Source organism: Sturnus vulgaris, chromosome Z, assembly GCF_052056855.1.
Source record: "Sturnus vulgaris isolate bStuVul1 chromosome Z, bStuVul1.hap1, whole genome shotgun sequence".
In the NCBI taxonomy this organism is placed as follows: domain Eukaryota; kingdom Metazoa; phylum Chordata; class Aves; order Passeriformes; family Sturnidae; genus Sturnus; species Sturnus vulgaris.
In genome coordinates this window covers 15810144-15826860 of record NC_142283.1, presented here as the reverse complement: position 1 = coordinate 15826860, position 16717 = coordinate 15810144, and the positions used below count along the sequence as shown (strand labels likewise).

The 16717-nt window shown below is 38.3% G+C and overlaps 1 protein-coding gene and 1 long non-coding RNA gene across 3 annotated transcripts; one reads left to right on the top strand and one right to left on the bottom strand.

Annotated features, from left to right (window-relative positions):
- Positions 1-1330: 1330 nt before the first annotated feature.
- On the bottom strand, positions 1331-10260 carry FAM174A (family with sequence similarity 174 member A). Of its 2 annotated transcripts, XR_015799644.1 has the most exons (4): positions 9857-10260; positions 5159-5296; positions 4942-5054; positions 1331-1804 (listed from the first exon to the last, which is right to left on the bottom strand). XR_015799644.1 is itself a non-coding variant. In XM_014877322.2 (3 exons), the coding sequence occupies exons 1-3, from the start codon at positions 10189-10191 to the stop codon at positions 1783-1785; spliced, it is 495 nt and encodes a 164-aa protein (XP_014732808.2). In that variant the 5' UTR covers positions 10192-10260; the 3' UTR covers positions 1331-1782. The 2 variants fall into 2 exon arrangements, 1 of the variants encoding a protein (XP_014732808.2); XM_014877322.2 differs by lacking the exon at positions 4942-5054.
- Positions 10206-16217, top strand: LOC148219697 (uncharacterized). Its single transcript, XR_015799646.1, has 2 exons — positions 10206-10294; positions 10821-16217. It is a non-coding gene; the product is annotated as an uncharacterized LOC148219697 (long non-coding RNA).
- The last annotated feature ends 500 nt before the right edge of the window (positions 16218-16717 follow it).

Below are 16717 nucleotides of genomic sequence, written 5' to 3'. Positions count from 1 at the left end.
ATCTGTGCATAACAAGTATAACACCTCCTCAGGGTGGCTCAAAGCCTAGAAAGATTCTATAGGTTTGAATTCTAGGATGTCAGGAAGACAGTCATCTATATTTCTGAAAGATTTCAATTATGTTTAGTTAAACACTGATGGTCTCCTTTGTATATGGAAATAGCATACTTTACCGTCTATCATTTACTGTTCTCTCACCTGCAGTTTACAACCCAGTTATTCTTTACTGTGTATCCAAATTCCTCAACCAAGCAGCTGTGCTATGTTTTCATTTCAGTTTTATCTTTAAACATAAGCAGAAAAAGTTAGGTACAACAGGAAAGAAAATAAAGACTAGTATTTATTGTAAATACAGTCTATTTCCTTGCTCCGTGTGGCACACGGGCAGATGTAGGTGAAAATTACTTCAGGAGGTTGGTTTGATCTCATCTGGGCTCTTGCCAGAGCATGTAAGAAGGTTTCAATATAAGAAATCAGCTGGTAAAGAAAAACTACAGCAGACTCTCTCCCCACCCTATCACTGCAGAAATTACCTCAAAGAAAAGTATTCCAATTTTGTTCAAACACTAAGAGGGTGAAGAATTAGGAAAAATTATTCCTCTTTTTCTGTAGCCCATAACTTAGGTACTTTGAGGATACATATTCACCCCCACCAATACTGCTGTAGCAAGTTTATGCCTGGATATATATGGATGTATATGGACGCGTATGGAGGTATATGGATGTATGGAATTAGCCAAAGAAATACACATTAATTCTAAACTAGAATTTGAACATTTTGGCTACGTTATCAAGATTACAGAGGAAACAGCAACACATTAAAAAAATATATCTTCCAGGTCTTAAAGACTGTTCTAATATTTTTATGACACTAGCCAAAAACTAAACATAACTGCTGTATGTCAACTACATTCATGTAAGTATTACCACGTATTTCAGTATGTGGCACATCCTGTAGTACATAATTAGCAGTAATGGCTGCTTCTGATGTCAATGTTTATCATGTTTATGTCAATGTCAATCTTAGAGTTACAGAACATTTAGGATTTTCCCAAAGGCTTATCTCTTCTTCACTACAGGCCTTCACTGAGACACATCTGCTCACACAAGTTAAAGACGACCACAAAAAATTAACTCAACAGCTGCAATCAGGAGTCTCAACACCAAGAAGATGTGGCAATACCATGTTTTACATAATTACCCAAGTATCCTTAAAATGTACAGTGTTGGAGTATCACACTAAATACTAGGAACACTGTAAACACATTTTTTCACTGAAGTTTACACAAAACATGTTAATTCAGTTTTTTAAATTCTCAACACAGAAGGCAGCAGTTTGGCTTTTTATTGGTAAACAATAAATCATCTCCTCAATTAAAATCAAGTTCTAACAATTCTGAGAAGTCCACAGTGGCTATATTTACTTACAATTCAGTATCAGAAGAAAAAAACAACATTCCAGGTTACTGTAGAAAAAAAGCGTATACCACACTTAATGGCATACAAGATTTGCAACAAGCAAAAAAATACCCTGTTTTACAAGTAATCTCCCTTCCAAATAGGTTTTTATTTTAGTGCAGTTAGTACTCTCTCCCCATAGGCTATACATTGAGAATCTCTATATACAAAAAGATGCAACAAATTAATACATTACTTATTGCAAGATATTAAGGATGCCATAAAATACACACATTAAATTAGTTCCTCCCCACTTGCATACCCTCTTGCTTCTTATTTCTCCCATGAAGCAGTCTCCTTCTCTGGTTCTAAGATTAAGTTCTTTCATTGAAAGGCACGTACTTCTCTAAAATAGAAGAAACAGATGCATTAATCTGAAATGCCCTGTTTCAAGGAGAATTTAACCTACATTTTTAAAGATTGCACATTATGAAAGAACCCAGAGAGACACAACATTTTATCATTAAATTTGACTAGAAAAACTCATAGCTACCATATTACTGTGAATGATAAGCCTGCATTCATTTAACTTTTCCAAGTAGAGAGACAACTCATTTAAAAAATAAAAAGGGACTTACGATGATTAATATATTTTTGAACTTTCAAGGCTCCCGAGTTCCTACTGAAACTTTGGCAAGTCTTGGTAGCATTCCATTTATGGAATACTATAAAAAAAAATTGAGTAAATTCTTCTCCTTGTGCCTTGCAGCACTTTCTGTGTGAAGTCATTCAATGAGGAACGTAAACTACTAGTGTGACATGATTTTAAAAAACAAAGATGTGGTACTAGCATACTGTTCCTCAGTTGGCATGTATGTAGAACTTCACACTTGGGCATTTAATAGTAAGCTATTGAGCAAAATGGCTAAAACCTACAGTTTTGGTAAACTGCCCCGAACAGCAGCAGCACAGAGACTAGAGACATGGGCAATGACGACAGCAGGAATACACTTAAATTGTGTCTATGTTACAGCTGACGGCACTGGGGATCTTTTTTCATACAGCTCTGAAAGAAAACAGCAACCCTTGACAGCAATAATCTATCTGCTCACCAGTATACTAACACTATCATGGTGATTTTTAGGAGAGAAACCAGTTTCTCTGCCTAGTCCTGCAATGGGTCTAATACAGTTACCAGCTAACCCAAAATAAGTCTATAAGGATTTCTAATATAGGTATAGTATTTTTTAGTATCACCTTAAAAAAAGCTTGACTGTTTCAAGCAAGAAAAATGAAAGCAGACCAGGTGCCATTACAGTCTTTTAACAGGTCACAAAGAAATTAGGAAAAAAAAGTATTTTTATATATAAAATAATACTGTTATATATATACCAAAACTTGACTACTTTGACGTCAAAAACAAATGTAAATGAACATGGAGGTAAGAATTTCCTGTGACTGCACTGAGTTTTTTAGTGCCTTCTCTTATGAGTTGCAAGGGAAAGAAACTTAAGCTAAATAAACTAAAGAAGCTCAATTTTTGGGTCTAAGTTAAGTAAAACTGTGACTCTTCTTTACTTAACAAAGCACTAAACCCAAAAAACAAAAAGCTTCTCTTCCTTGTTCCCAGGCTCCAGGCCTGACTATATATTTAAGCTACCTTAAAGAAACCCTCATCGTCCAAACCTGTGAATTACTGTAAATGTCAGAACAAAGTATAATATGTGCCAAGAATATTTGAGTATCATTTGCATGAAGTTGTCCTCAACATTAAGTTGTCTTTGTTTAATTAGGCATTTTGTACTCCCTTTGGTTATTGTGCTTAAGCAGTAACATGAAAACTGATTATAAAGTTTCAGTGCAGGTGCAAACAAGTCAAAACAAGGGGTAATAAATTAATTTTAAAAGTACATTCCCAATCAAGATTTTAAAAAATAAAATAATTCAAGAACTCTAGTTTTTAAACTATCCTCCCAGCAACAACATATCTTTGCAAAGTTTGAACATCATTTTATCAAGCTGTTCTATGGAGATTTGTGGAGTGAATTCACATTGTTCAGCACTGCTTTCATCCTACACCAAACACTATTTAAAAATAAAAAGTAGTTCTTAAAATTTTTAAAAGCTTCTCCCCATAAAAGAGAATACAGGAAGATATCAATATACAAAACAGAGAAAATTCACCATCTTCACTAAGTATAACTGAAGTCTTTGTTTTCCTGAGTTCTCAGTATCAAAATAAATTCAATAATCTATGCACATACTTTCAGAGCGCTATTGAAACAACAGTTTAGATACTTCTACAATAAAATACTTCAACAAACTTTTCTTCTCCCTCAAAATGAAGTGTTTAAGAAACAGGAAGAAAAATAAGAAATATGCTCTCTGAAAGTTATAATTGCGTAATACTGTTTGTTAATGATGACTAGCTATATTATCATTTACTTCCTATTAAAAAACATAGTTGATACTCCTGTGAATAAGCATTTATAAAGAATATCATGTTAACTGGTCATCAAATACCTCAATGTCTAACAAGCATGCTGAATTACAACAGAAGCTGAAAGATTGAAGGAAGATATTGATGGAATTCTTGGATATAATTTGACAATTACTTATTACATTTTACATACATATTTATATACACTAGAACAAGACTAGTAATACAAAGTAATGGTAAATGTCACATAATTCTTAAACACAGAAGAATGCTAGCTACTTTAATCTAGTGTATGGGGGAGAAAAAATCAAGAGAAGCTTTGACTTCTGAAAAAAATTTATATCAGAAAGATTCCCATTAAGGAGACAAAGTTAAAGTAGACTGAACCTTTCTCTTCAAGTTCCAAAATGGTATCCAAAGTTCCTCCTAATAAATGGTAGAACACCTGATTTACTACTCCAATACTTTTAATTCATTTGAGACATCATGTATTGAATTTATCAAACTGTTTTGCTTAAGATTTGAATCTGATTTCACATTAAACAGTGTGAATCAATTACTTTCTGCAACTGGAAAAATTCATCTGATCTCTTCTGATACTTAACAGTAGTCAAGTAGCATTCACTATGAACTATGCCTAGGATAATCCCATCAATTTTTTTACTGTATTTTTGCACATGCAATGTGATAGCATTACTCATTAAGGAAAAAACTTAAGTGTGAATTCAATGAATTTAAGTTTCAATTGGTCATGTTTAAGGACATTAATGAAACAGAACAAAAGGTAAACACTATAAGGATATAGAACAATATTTTCCTGTATCTACAGAGTTTCAGAGAGTAGCTTAAGAATATGAATCTTTCAGGGCAGCAGTACCAAATGTAAAACCTGGTGGAGGATCATCATCAACTAATTGCTGACTACTTTAGCAATAAGAAAGAATGAAACAAAGCTGCTTGAAGCAGAACTTATAGGTGAGAATATACAGGAAAAACCTAGAAGCCTTCAAATTAGGAACAAAAAAGAAAAGAGAAAAGTAAAAGCTAGTTGTTGACTTAACATTAGCTTCAATGACACTGTATTTGTAACAAAAATATCCTACCTTCCTCTCCATTTTTCTGGAACTCACATGTTGAAGACCAATGGTGTTTATCTTCTTGCCCACTAAATTCTTGCCCATTTAAAATTCAAGTGATCTTGACATCCCTTCTCCAACTATGCACATGAAACACAGTAGTGAGCTTTCTCAGAGAAACTGCTTATCACCCACACTCCTTCACTTCTACTGCTAGAAGTACATTCAGGTTCTAAATACAAACCTTCGAGTATGGCTGGCATCGAATAGTGTTGTATCATCATCATCATCATCATCTTGCTCTAACGGAGTCAGCTCCATGTTCTCTATGTTTGTATCCAAAACTCCGTATCTTCGGGTTTTTCTGTTTTGCCTTCTGAGCCTGAAAAGTGTTTTAAAACATTCAAGTAATGCAAGGTTTTTGCTACTTTCTGATGCAATAATGTAAAATACTGCTATGTTGATACATAGTGTAAGTCTTCTAAAATTTATGATAAGTGTACACACCTAGCTCTATGAAATTTGGAGGTCAGATAATTCTAAGTGTCAATAGTTTACATGAAATGATTAAGACCAATAAGAGTGTCATCTGTAGTTTTGTACAGGATTAATGTACTGAATAATGTAGTGAATACAAAATGGTACTTAGCATCTAAATATAAGAGCTGCATAAAAACATGTGCAAAAGCATACTTCTAACAGCCTTCTTCTCAGAAAATAATTGCCTAGCTATATATTCTTTATATGTCTTACGCATCTGTAAAGAACAGAGAATCAAATCAGGCAGAAACCAAATAAAGCCATAGCAAAGTTATAACTTGTAACACAAGTCATGGTTGACACTTTATTATCTTTTGTGAACATAGACAGACTTTATAGACACCAAATTTAAAAAATCATCTATAGTTACACTTTGGAATAAGACAGATCTTGTAGAGTCAATGTTTTGTATGCTTCACAAAGCACGGAAGGAAGAGGCAGTGACTCATGTTTCAGGATTAAGGCACAGTGCCTGTGACAAGCGAACTGTCTGCATCTGCTTTCCTCACTCTCCACAGCTTTGCTGCATGGGCCTGGGTCCCATGTGCATCACCCACACAATGAACCATTCCATTTGGCTTTCCAGAACTTCTCCTTAACCCATGGAACAAGCCTTGCTCAAGTCCCAGAACTCCGACCAGTAGCCACTCACCAAATACTGTGCAAAAGGCATCTGTTTACAGAATGCTGACAGAATCACATCCAGTAACTGGCAAACAAGCTAGGTGCCTATAAAACATGTTTATAACATTCAGGAACTTCAACACAGAATATTTCTGAGCTAATAAAAGAAAATATTAATATATTATGATATTATAGTATTGCTATCATATTACATATACTACACTATTTTATACTGTGCATAGCATTTTCTCTGTCCCACATTTAGGCACCATTTTAGCTATCTTGTAAGAGATAACAAATACAATACTGAGATTCTCAGCTTCAAATCCTGTCCTGAAACTCTAGCATACTTTCACAACTTCCTTAAATATCCTTCTTGAAAGAACACACAACAGCATTCAATCTTGGTTTATCTTTTCACTATACTCCAATGCATAAAATATATCTCTTTTTGGAACTGAGAAGCAAATATATCCTTGTAAGAATGGGAAAGAGATAAAGTATATACCCTTCCTCAAAGCCCTCCAATTTCTAATGTTATAAGAAATAATCAACATGACCATTTCCTCCACTCTCAATTAAGATGTGAAAATGCAGCAACTGCTACCTCAGGCACTAAAGTACTTTAGCCTAGAACAAAATACCCAGCTTTTTCAATTAAAGCTAAGGCTAGTACCAAAACCAGAATTTTAACCTTTCAGTTCAAGACCAAGTGCCTTCCACATTCTTCATGTATTTCATCTTTTCTTTACCCCTCAACATAGAAGTTGAACACTTCAAAACACTAAGTAGAAAAAAAATTCTAAAATTTTTAAGATGACATTGTGATAAAAAATAGGGTTCTTTCTTACACATTATGCCTCTTGATTTTCACTGAAGTAGAAGCTAAGCAATTGGGACTAGGACAAGCATTGTGGATATCCTCGCAGTTAAGAAACTATTTTAAACACAACAAAAATATGAAATTAAAAAGAGGCAGTAGGTGCTACTCATACAGTCAGTACTTCTTGTCAATCTCACTTTACATTTTACCTTTTTCCTTTAATGGGTTAAAATGGAATGTGAGTAGCTACTGTGATTTGAGAGTAACCGAAGACAGTCACAGCAAATGCCTAGATTGTAGATAAAGCAAAAAAAACTTATCACAAAGCTGGCACAGATTCAGATTCAAGCAAATCCTGTTGAAAAAGGATACACTAATCACTTGTGATTCAAACCCTTCTCTATATAAGAAGTAGCAAAATAACTCCAGCTACAGGAGTACTGGAGATGCTTACACAACATGCGTGTATGTGATCATTGCCATGACTCTAAAACAGCATCCTGAGAGTCAAAAAAAATAACTTAAGATCTTTTACTCTGTGACTGACAACTGCTCAGTTGGAAGGGACCTACAACTACTATCAAGTCAACTGCCTGATCAATCCAAAATTTAAAGCATGGTACCATGGGTATTGTCCAAATGCCTCTTAAACACTGACCCCCTTTCTAAGAAGCCTGTTCTGATCATTGACCATCCTACCAGTAAAAATGTGCTTCCTAATGTCCAATTTATACCTCTCTTGGTACAACTTTAAACCATTCCCATGCACCCTATAGCTGGATCTCAGAAAGAAGGGATAAGCATTTCCCTCAGAGACTTGCTGGCAGCAATGAGGTCACCACTCAGGCATCATCTTCTCCAAAGCAGACAAACCCAGAGTCCTCAGAGAACAGGCCTTCCAACTCTTTCACTAGCTTGGTTGCCCAGTCTGGTTGCATTCAAGGGCCAGTATGTTTCTTACTGCACAGTTACTTACAGGAAGGCCGTGACAATGCTGAATAGTTGCACAATCCCCTCTCTTGACGGTCTGGCTGTGCTGTGTGAGATGTACCCAAGGGTGAAGTTTGCCCTCTTGGCTGCCAGGGCACATGTTGGCTCATACTGAGCTTGCTGTCAACTTGAGATCCCTTTCTGCATGGCTGCTCTGCAGTCACTTCTCTCCCAAGTAAAACTAGTGTCAAGTGTTGCCCTGTTCCAGCTGCACCATCCAGCATTTGTTTTTGCTAAATGTCCTGCCACTGGTGATTGCCCAATGCTCCATCTAGATCCCTCTGCAAGGCCTCTTGCACCTTGAGAGAGCCAACTGCACCTCCCAGTTTGGCATCATCAGCAAACCTGAGGATGGCAGAGTCATCTCCTGGTAAGAGTATTGAGCAGAGCTGGCCCTAGAACTAGGCCCTGAGGAGCAACACTGGTGACTGGGTGCCAGCTGGATGCACCCCTCCTTACTACAACCCTATGAGCCCTGTCATTCAGCTGTCTCTTCTACCAGTGCACCACAAATCTGCTCACCTCACAGCTGGAGAGCTTGTCCAAAAGGGTACTGTGAAGAACAACATCAAAAGCCTTACTAAAATCCAGAAACACTACACTCACTTTCTTCCCTTCATTCACTGGGCAGGCAACCTGGTAGAAAGTTTGCAAAATGTTTTTATGTCTTATAACAAGATACCTCTTCATGCCAAGAAAACCTATCCAAAAAATGGGTCGTTTGCACTTAATCCTTGTATTTCTTAAATAACTACTGCAAAAATCTTTCAGCTGGAAGTTTGAACTCAAAAACATACACTTTACCTATTCCAAATTTCAGAAGCAAGATGCAGCAAAATTACAAAGTAATGTCAAGTGTTAAGCTTCCAGTTTACAGTAGCTCCTAGATGACAGCACTCCAGATGCAAATGTAGAACAACACCCTATCGCCAGAATGTCAAGTAATTACCACTCATCCAGAAAATAATGGCAATATACGAAAATTTTCCTCTCCAGGTCCTGCAATAACAGACCTTTATTTATTTATTTATTTTTTTATTTTATTTTATTGGCATTTCCACAGTACTGCTTACATCTCCAAATGCAACAGGCTGGTGTTACAACACATACTAACACTGAGAAGTGCCCTCAAGGCTTCTCAAGAGTGATCTGTAAGACGTATGGAACAATCAAAATACCCTACTTTACTTGGACTCTATATCTTAGTACGTGACATACACAAAACAGTCTTTCAACTGCCTTTCTAAATTAAATGCTGCAGATACTAGACACAATGGGTTTATCTAAATGTAATGCAAAGTACATGGAGAACTTGCTCCATAATTAAAGTGCTTTATGCATAATCATACATTTGGGCCTTGCTCTGAAGAATTCAAGGTATTAAGCATGAGAGAGAAAAGTAAAACTACCAGGTCAAAAAATTACAGTGACGAACACTGTACTTAACCGCAAAACCACATCGAGTTATGTGGAGAATAGTTTCCATGAGAAACATAACAGCAACTAAATTGATAAAGCTTTATAAGGGCCCTTTCTTTAAAAAGACACTAAATAGGTTAATCTTACTGTGAAAGAAAGCATAAAAGAAAGACGTTTCCTGGCAAAGTCGGGGAAAAGGACAACTTCAGTAGTTTAGCGATACACAAGTTTGCAAAATTGGTCAAAAATCACTCTAAGAACATACAAAATAAACTTAGGTGGGCTGACGGATGCCACAGTAACAAGTTCATTCGGAGAGCTCGGGAGGGAGTCGGAAAAGGCCCTACATTGATGTGCGATTCTCGGTGACGTAAGCGGAGCCCATCGAGCTGCTCGCCGCCCATACCGGAGAGGCGGCACCGGGAGCTTCCCAGCGCAGTCGGGCGCTACTCGCCAGCCCCCCAGGAGCCGCAGGGCCGACACGCTCCGCAGCCCCGGCCGCGCAACTGCGTCCCCCGCGCCCGCACGCCGGCTCCCCGCCCTCACCGCACGGTCCGGATCACGAAGTAGACGATGAGGGCGGCGCTGGCCAGCACCAGCACGGACAGGGCGCGCTGGGTCATGGGCTGACCCTGCTCGGGCTGCGCCGACACCTCGGCTAGGCGGCTGCTGCTGCTGCTGCTACTGCTGCTGCTGCTGCTGCTGCTGCTGCTGCTGCTCCGCGTGGCGGCCCCGCCGGCCGCCTCCGTGGGGCGCGGGGAAGTGGTGGCCGCGTCCCGGGGGCGCAGGGCTGCAGCCTCCCCGCAGCGAGCGGCCTCCAGCAGCACCAGCGACACCATCAGCGGCCCCACCAGGAGCTGCGGCAGCGCCGGCGGCCGCATGCCCCCCTGCCTGCCGCCCAGCACGGCCAGGCCCCGGCGCTGTCAGCGCGGCCGCCGGAAGCGGAAGCCCCTGCACTCCTCTCCGTGTCGCTCCATCTCTTTCGTGAGCACTACGCCTTTTCTGTGGGTGGTCAGCGGCTTTTGGGCGCGAGTGAGGGGCTCCTTCGAATGTAACGAAGTTAAGGCGGGTTTTTTTTTTAACCAGTCCCCTGTTTTAGCCTGATTCTATGTACAAAAGAACGCAAATTTTGTAACTGAACTTCAGTGAAAGCAGAAATGTTAAGCCAACTTCCCAATGTTACCATTTATGAGACTCCCTGGAAGCCACTTCCCAACTCCAGAGCTGTCACTGCGGACACCGAAGCCGCCTTCGCAACGGCGGCTCCAGTGACCCGGTGTGTCGCCGGTGCTCTCCCCGCACACCTCACTCACACAGTCACACCGAGTTTCCCCTAGCAGTCTCAGATACCTCGTTTATTGACGGTCCAGCACCACAGAAAGAACCCGAGCTGGTCCTCCGGTGCTACCGAGCTACCTGCAGCAGATGTATTCCTCAACAATAAGCAAAAGAATAGTTTGGAAAGTGGTAGGTCCTGGAAGCTCTAGTTGTTTGGTTTTTTCTTTTTTAGCTATGGTCCAGTGGTGGAAAGACGAGGAAGGGGTTGTTTGTAGACGGACCACAGCCGAAGGTCATGGAGCAGTCCGTGTCTTACAAAGCCAGTGAACCTGGAAGACAGGACCCTGACTTTGGGTGATGCTACAGAGTGACTCTGCCATAAATGTTGTTGCTCTTGTGTCGAATTGTTCCTCAACTAAACGCTATCCTGATAGGATAATCCTTTAGTTGCTAGAATCCATTATAAGATTATTTTTATTGGATTGTTTGTTTGTTTTGTTTCTGTATACTACAGCAAATATTTCAGGGGTATTAGTGTGACTACAGAATGAGAAATCCACATTGGTGGTGAGCTCTTTGACATTTGTCACTGTGTTGAAGGGAATTAATAAAATGCCAGAGTAGTAAAAAAGCCTTGTACAGATATGTATCTCCAGTTGAAGTAACATGGGCAGCAAACAGATTTTGTTCAGAAGCAGACTCATTATCGCTGAGGTCGTAACAGTGTATCAATCGTATTCACTCATATAAAATCACATTAAAAAATCACTGTAAAAACAGTGATTAGTTAACTCATTAACAAGTTTAGCAGCTCATTAACTGAGATAATAGATTCAAGGTCTTGTGTCACACAATTAGTTTTAATTTGGAAACTGTAAAACTGATTTAAGTAGCATCTGAGCTATGAAACTATCACCTGTCACCACCTTGCAAAAATGTAGGCCTTTTAATGGGAATAATGTTTCAGATTATATGAACAACAGATTTTGCTGAAGGTGCTGGAGGGATAGAGCAGGTAAATAAGCTTCTGTGACAGCTTTTTAAAAAGGTTTATGACTCTGACAGAGCTTGACTGATCCAGATCCTCACATTGCCAATATATATCAATCTGCTTCTATCCTATGAATTGCCTTGATATATATTTTCTATGGGCACGTCCAAGCAACTTATTTGCAGCACAGGGACATATGATGGAGGAAATTTTTATATTCAAAAGTCAAGGAAGAATATTTCCTAGAAAGACAGTCACTTGTGTTAAATTGTCCTACAGAAATGTCCTTGATGCATTAATGTTCTTTATTTTGAAACAAAATTAATTACTGAAGTCCTTGAATATTTGTTTGTTTCTTTGGTTTGGGGGGGGGCGGTTATTTAATCACTGAATTACATAGATTTATTCAGTATTCAAGTAAAGTATAAATAAACTTTAAGTTTACATGCAAAAAATTGCTTCAAGAGAGCTATAAGGTAATTCTTTCATGAAGTGTGATGTAACTTCAAATCTGTATGTGGAAAGTGGCAGACATTTTTAGATTTTTTTAGAGTCCCTGACTGTTACTAATTGTTGTCTAATTTATTGGTTAGAGACAAAGACAGGAAACAGAATTTTAAAATATTATGGTGTTCTGTGATCATTATGGTATACAGCAGCTCTTGAAAGATGCACCTTAGGGTTATATTTTCCCATTCTGAGTTGAAGTGTAGAACCTTTTTCACTTACAAAAGGAATATGGAACATTCTTGTCTTACACCTAAAGGGTGAAAGAACTTGAGGGCCAGTGGAAGACCCTGAGACAGTTAAATTACAGTTAAAAATAATGGAGCTTACTAGGGTTTTACCTTTGAGAAAAACAAAAATAGTAATTTTTTTTTTTGAGTTCCATAAAACAGACCTTACAGATTAATTGGAAGAGCACAGAAATTACTTCACACAATTATTTGAGTGTCAAGGATATCTGAGAAGGTCTTCTCATCAGAAAATGAAACAGTAATTTAGAGGAAGGCTCTTAGAAGCGCTGCATATTCTTTATTTTTCTTGTTTAGCTAGTTGAACTAAAATGTCATTATATGGTTCCTGATACTTATAACACCAAAAGGCAACACATCTATTTCCTTTTCCCTCCACATTATCAGTCTGTCTATATCACAGAATATTCTGTGTTGGAAAGGGATCATCAAGGTCCAATTCTTAAGTGAAAGGTCCATGTATCAAACCCATAACCTGGGTATTTGCTAACACCACTCTCTAACCTATCTCAAGTTGTTTGTTTTCATTCTTTATGAAGTTCTTGTGGAATGACTCTCAGGTGATTTTGAGAAATGAAGAAATAAGAAGTAACCACACTTTTCTGCTCTGATAGGAGTTTACCAAGGAGCATGCTGCCTGCTGCCCCTGTAAACCATATTAAGCTCTTAAACCCTGAAACTGTTCAGTTCTTTAGGTCTCCAAATCATGTTCTAGGCTCTATTATTTATGCTGAGGACATCTTTGTCAAAATATATCTATACTTATCCTTGCATACGTCAAAAATCTTTTTGAGTAATCAGTTTTAAAAACCTCAGTTAAATCTCTTTAAATGACTCTTCCCCTGATGATATATATGCAAACTAATTAATTACAGATTGTTGCAAAATATGCTCTGCAAAGAATTTATAGATACCTTTTGTAAACTTTTCTAAGAAAAAGTGATTAGTTTTATATTTATGTACGATTGCTACTTGACTGCTTGACTGCTTTTTAAAATGCAGCTGAGTGCCTTTTCAGATAGGTACCTTTAAAAATCTAGCTATTTAGGTCTACATAATTGCTATATCAAATGTCTTCATTAGATCTGGATGAAACTAATTGAGCTATATTATTTAAAGAAAACTTTGTGAAAAAGTATGATTTCTTGAGCATAAAAGTGCTGTCTACAATGTGAAGATAAGGAATATTTTGAAACCTGAAAAAAATGCCTAAAACCAGGTTTTGAATGGAATTTTGCACATAGATGTCTTCCAGTGGAGACATGGAATGGCACTTCCTGTATACCTGTGCAGTTACAGAGCCAGGGACTATCTGGTATTGTATTGTATTGTATTGTACTCTATTCTGTTCTATTCTATTCTATTCTAGTCTCTTCTAGTCTATTCTGTATTTTCCTTGTCATGGTATTCCTACACTAAACGCTTATGATAATCAAAATAATTTATTATATTTCTGTGTAAGTTTTTGCCAAAACGCCTTGAAGGGACTGAGAAATCCCATAATGTTTGGCATTATTTTTCCATGTTTGTCTTAGTTTTAGTCTTGTGGTACGAAAAGGCTATGACATTGTCAGGATCAATTACTTGTGCCCAAGAACATGAAGTAATTAAGAGGATGAAAAAATGCTACTGAAAAAACACAACTTACACATTTTATTTTAAATCATGAACATATATTTAGGAATATATCACATAAATTTATATTCTTTTTGGAATAGAATTCTGGGATGAAATTTGCTAATAAAATCACTGCATTTTTTTGCATTCTCTGCTTTCTTATTTTAAGCAGGGGGGCAACAAGAATTAGCAATAAATCTTACTCTTTCAATTGTGCTTTTATAAAATTGAGTTTCCAGATAGAGTCTGCTTTTATTATAAAGGCAAGGTAGACAAGCTACTTTGTTTCAAAGACTAAATAATTTTATATTGATACTGAACTCAGCTGGATAGAAATTTTCTAATACAGTTTTAAGTGTTAGAAAGCACACATTCTTTAATACAACTTGCTGGACACAAGAAACATTTTCTTCTAGTCTTGCATAACCACAGACAGGCAAGTAAGGATTTTTGTTACACATATTGTTTACGTATTTATCAGGTGTCCTTGCTTGCTGGATGTATATTCGTTGCCCTGTTTTTCATAGTCCCATCCCTATCAGAAGTCCTTATTTGGTCCTCAGGGGTCTCATTCGGGGTCTCTGGTGATGTTTGATGCCCAAATTGTGGTGTCTGCTGGTTGACCCCTGGTTCTGAGCAGGCACAGTTTGTTCCCAGCAATTTGCAAGACTGCTTTTTTCTATCTATGTTCCCAGAGCTCAGTCCGCCTTCCCGGGACTTCTCCAAGGTTATTTTGCCAGTGTTCTGTTACTTATTAGATCATGGGATGTGGCAAGGTATCATTTCACTTATCAATACACAAATATATTTTTTAAAGTGATTTATAGCACCAATAAATTTACTTCAGGATTTTCAAATTACTTCTTGTTAGTGGTCTGAGATAATGTTTCTTCAGCAGTTTTTCCTCTACAATGGTGTCTTTTGGTATTCCAATTAATATATTTTTCTTTCACTATTCTCACATTTATCTTCAGGTCAAATAGCTTCCAAGAGAATCTAGGCTGTCTACCTACAGATGAAAGCCAGAAGGGGTTCCAGCTAGTATCATGCATAGTTATAGGTGACCTTCTATCATAGTTATAGGTGACCTGCTTATTTTTTCTTAACTGAATTGATATAAATCTGTGATACCCCCATGTTTTGAGACTGCAGACCATTGCAGCCTCTTCCTCTGCACACTGTAAACTTCTTAGAGGCACTGTGTCTCTCAGCTGACATAAAATCATGTTGTTACTACACACTGTCTTCTGCACTGCTTTGTAAAAATCTTCTGTTCTCTTCCCCAGAAATCACAGGTCTGTCCTGACCAAGTGATTAGTGAAAGGACAAAAATGCTCATAGAGGGAGTCACCGTGATTTTTCATATGACAATAGCTCATTTCTCTTCCAGGCTGCTCTGATGTACAGAGACTCACCTGTATAGATGTCCTACTCCTAGAAAAAGCTTTCTGCACAGTACACATGCTGGATGCACTCATGGTAGTCTTGCCCCTTCCTGGAAGCCCTGAATATTCTCTATAAGGATGAGTGGCTGCTTCCTGATGCCGAAAGCATGTATTACATCTGCTTTGTAAAAGGCCTGGAGGTTGGTGCTTCAAAATAAACAGCCCTCATTGCCACTTTGATTACTGTTGGGGATTGGTTTTTCCTTTCCTCTTTGCCTGTGAAACATTTTCCCATTGACATGCTGAGAAACACAGATGGCTAGGTCCTTGAGATAGGGGGAAGGGGAACCTCCCTGTTTTTTTGGAAGGAGGTAGGGAGAGACACCACGAGATTAGAAGCAGGTAAAAGGAGAGTGGAGGGCAGTTGCTGTCTCTAGCTCCCTCTTGGCTTCAGAGGAGGAGGGTCGCTGCTGCCACTGCCATAGCCCAGCCAGATCTGCCTCTTCTGCTGTTGGACCCTGCACCTCTGCCATGCTAGGATGCCCTGCCACTTCAGCTTGCTGTTTCCAAGCATCCTGCTGGAGCATCATCAGCCCTAGCCTTCGTGAGCAAAGCCTCTCCTCCATCCCTTCCTATCTGGGACACAGCCGCCATCACCCCAGAGCCCCTGCAGCCGTGCAGGATCATCGCACCTGCCTTGTCAACTGGAAGCCTGCAGCACTCACTGCCAGCTGTGATTGTAGCTGCACCAAAGGGGAAAGTGCCCACAGCCCAGAGGACTGTTACTGAGTTCCTGTTATTTTTATTGTTAATGTCATAGTTGTTGTATTACAGTTTGTCTTGTTATATATACTAGTAAAAAACTGTTATTCCTATCCCAATATCTTTGACCTGAAAGGCCCTTAATTTCAAAATTATACTAATTCAGAAAGAGGATTTACTTTCTCCATTTCAAGGGAAGGCCCTGCTTTTTCCTAGCAGACATCTATCTTTCAAACCAGGACTATTACTTAAAACTCTAATGTATCCATTTCAGAGATTTACATTTATGACTCTCATTGAATGCCAGGAATTTCCTGAATAATAGCTACATTTAAATACTCTCTAGGTTTGCATTACTCCTTGCCATTTGAAGTGACATGTTTGCCTGTTTCTGAAACTTCAGTGTTCTGCTTGTTTGTATTATTTCTTGCAAAAGCATCCAGAATTCAATATGTTGTGTCAATGGTAAAGTCCATGGCTTTAATACACTCCCAAAAAATTATTTTCATGAGATGGGAAACAAAGTGGGGGAAAAAAGCAAACTGAAAATATATTCCCTGATGTTTTTTTGTTTTGTCAAAAAAGGGCTTGTTTGAAAAACTATAAAAATACAATAGTT

What these genes read in the sequence shown, in the direction of transcription:
- FAM174A (XM_014877322.2), bottom strand. Translation starts at nt 10,191, where the DNA reads ATGCGGCCGCCGGCGCTGCCGCAGCTCCTGGTGGGGCCGCTGATGGTG. An exon ending in TTCGTGATCCGGACCGTGCG is followed by an intron (nt 5,297 to 9,856) that starts GTGAGGGCGGGG and finishes AACACTTTTCAG; the next exon opens with GCTCAGAAGGCAAAACAGAA. An exon ending in GATGCCAGCCATACTCGAAG is followed by an intron (nt 1,805 to 5,158) that starts GTTTGTATTTAG and finishes CTTCTATTTTAG; the next exon opens with AGAAGTACGTGCCTTTCAAT.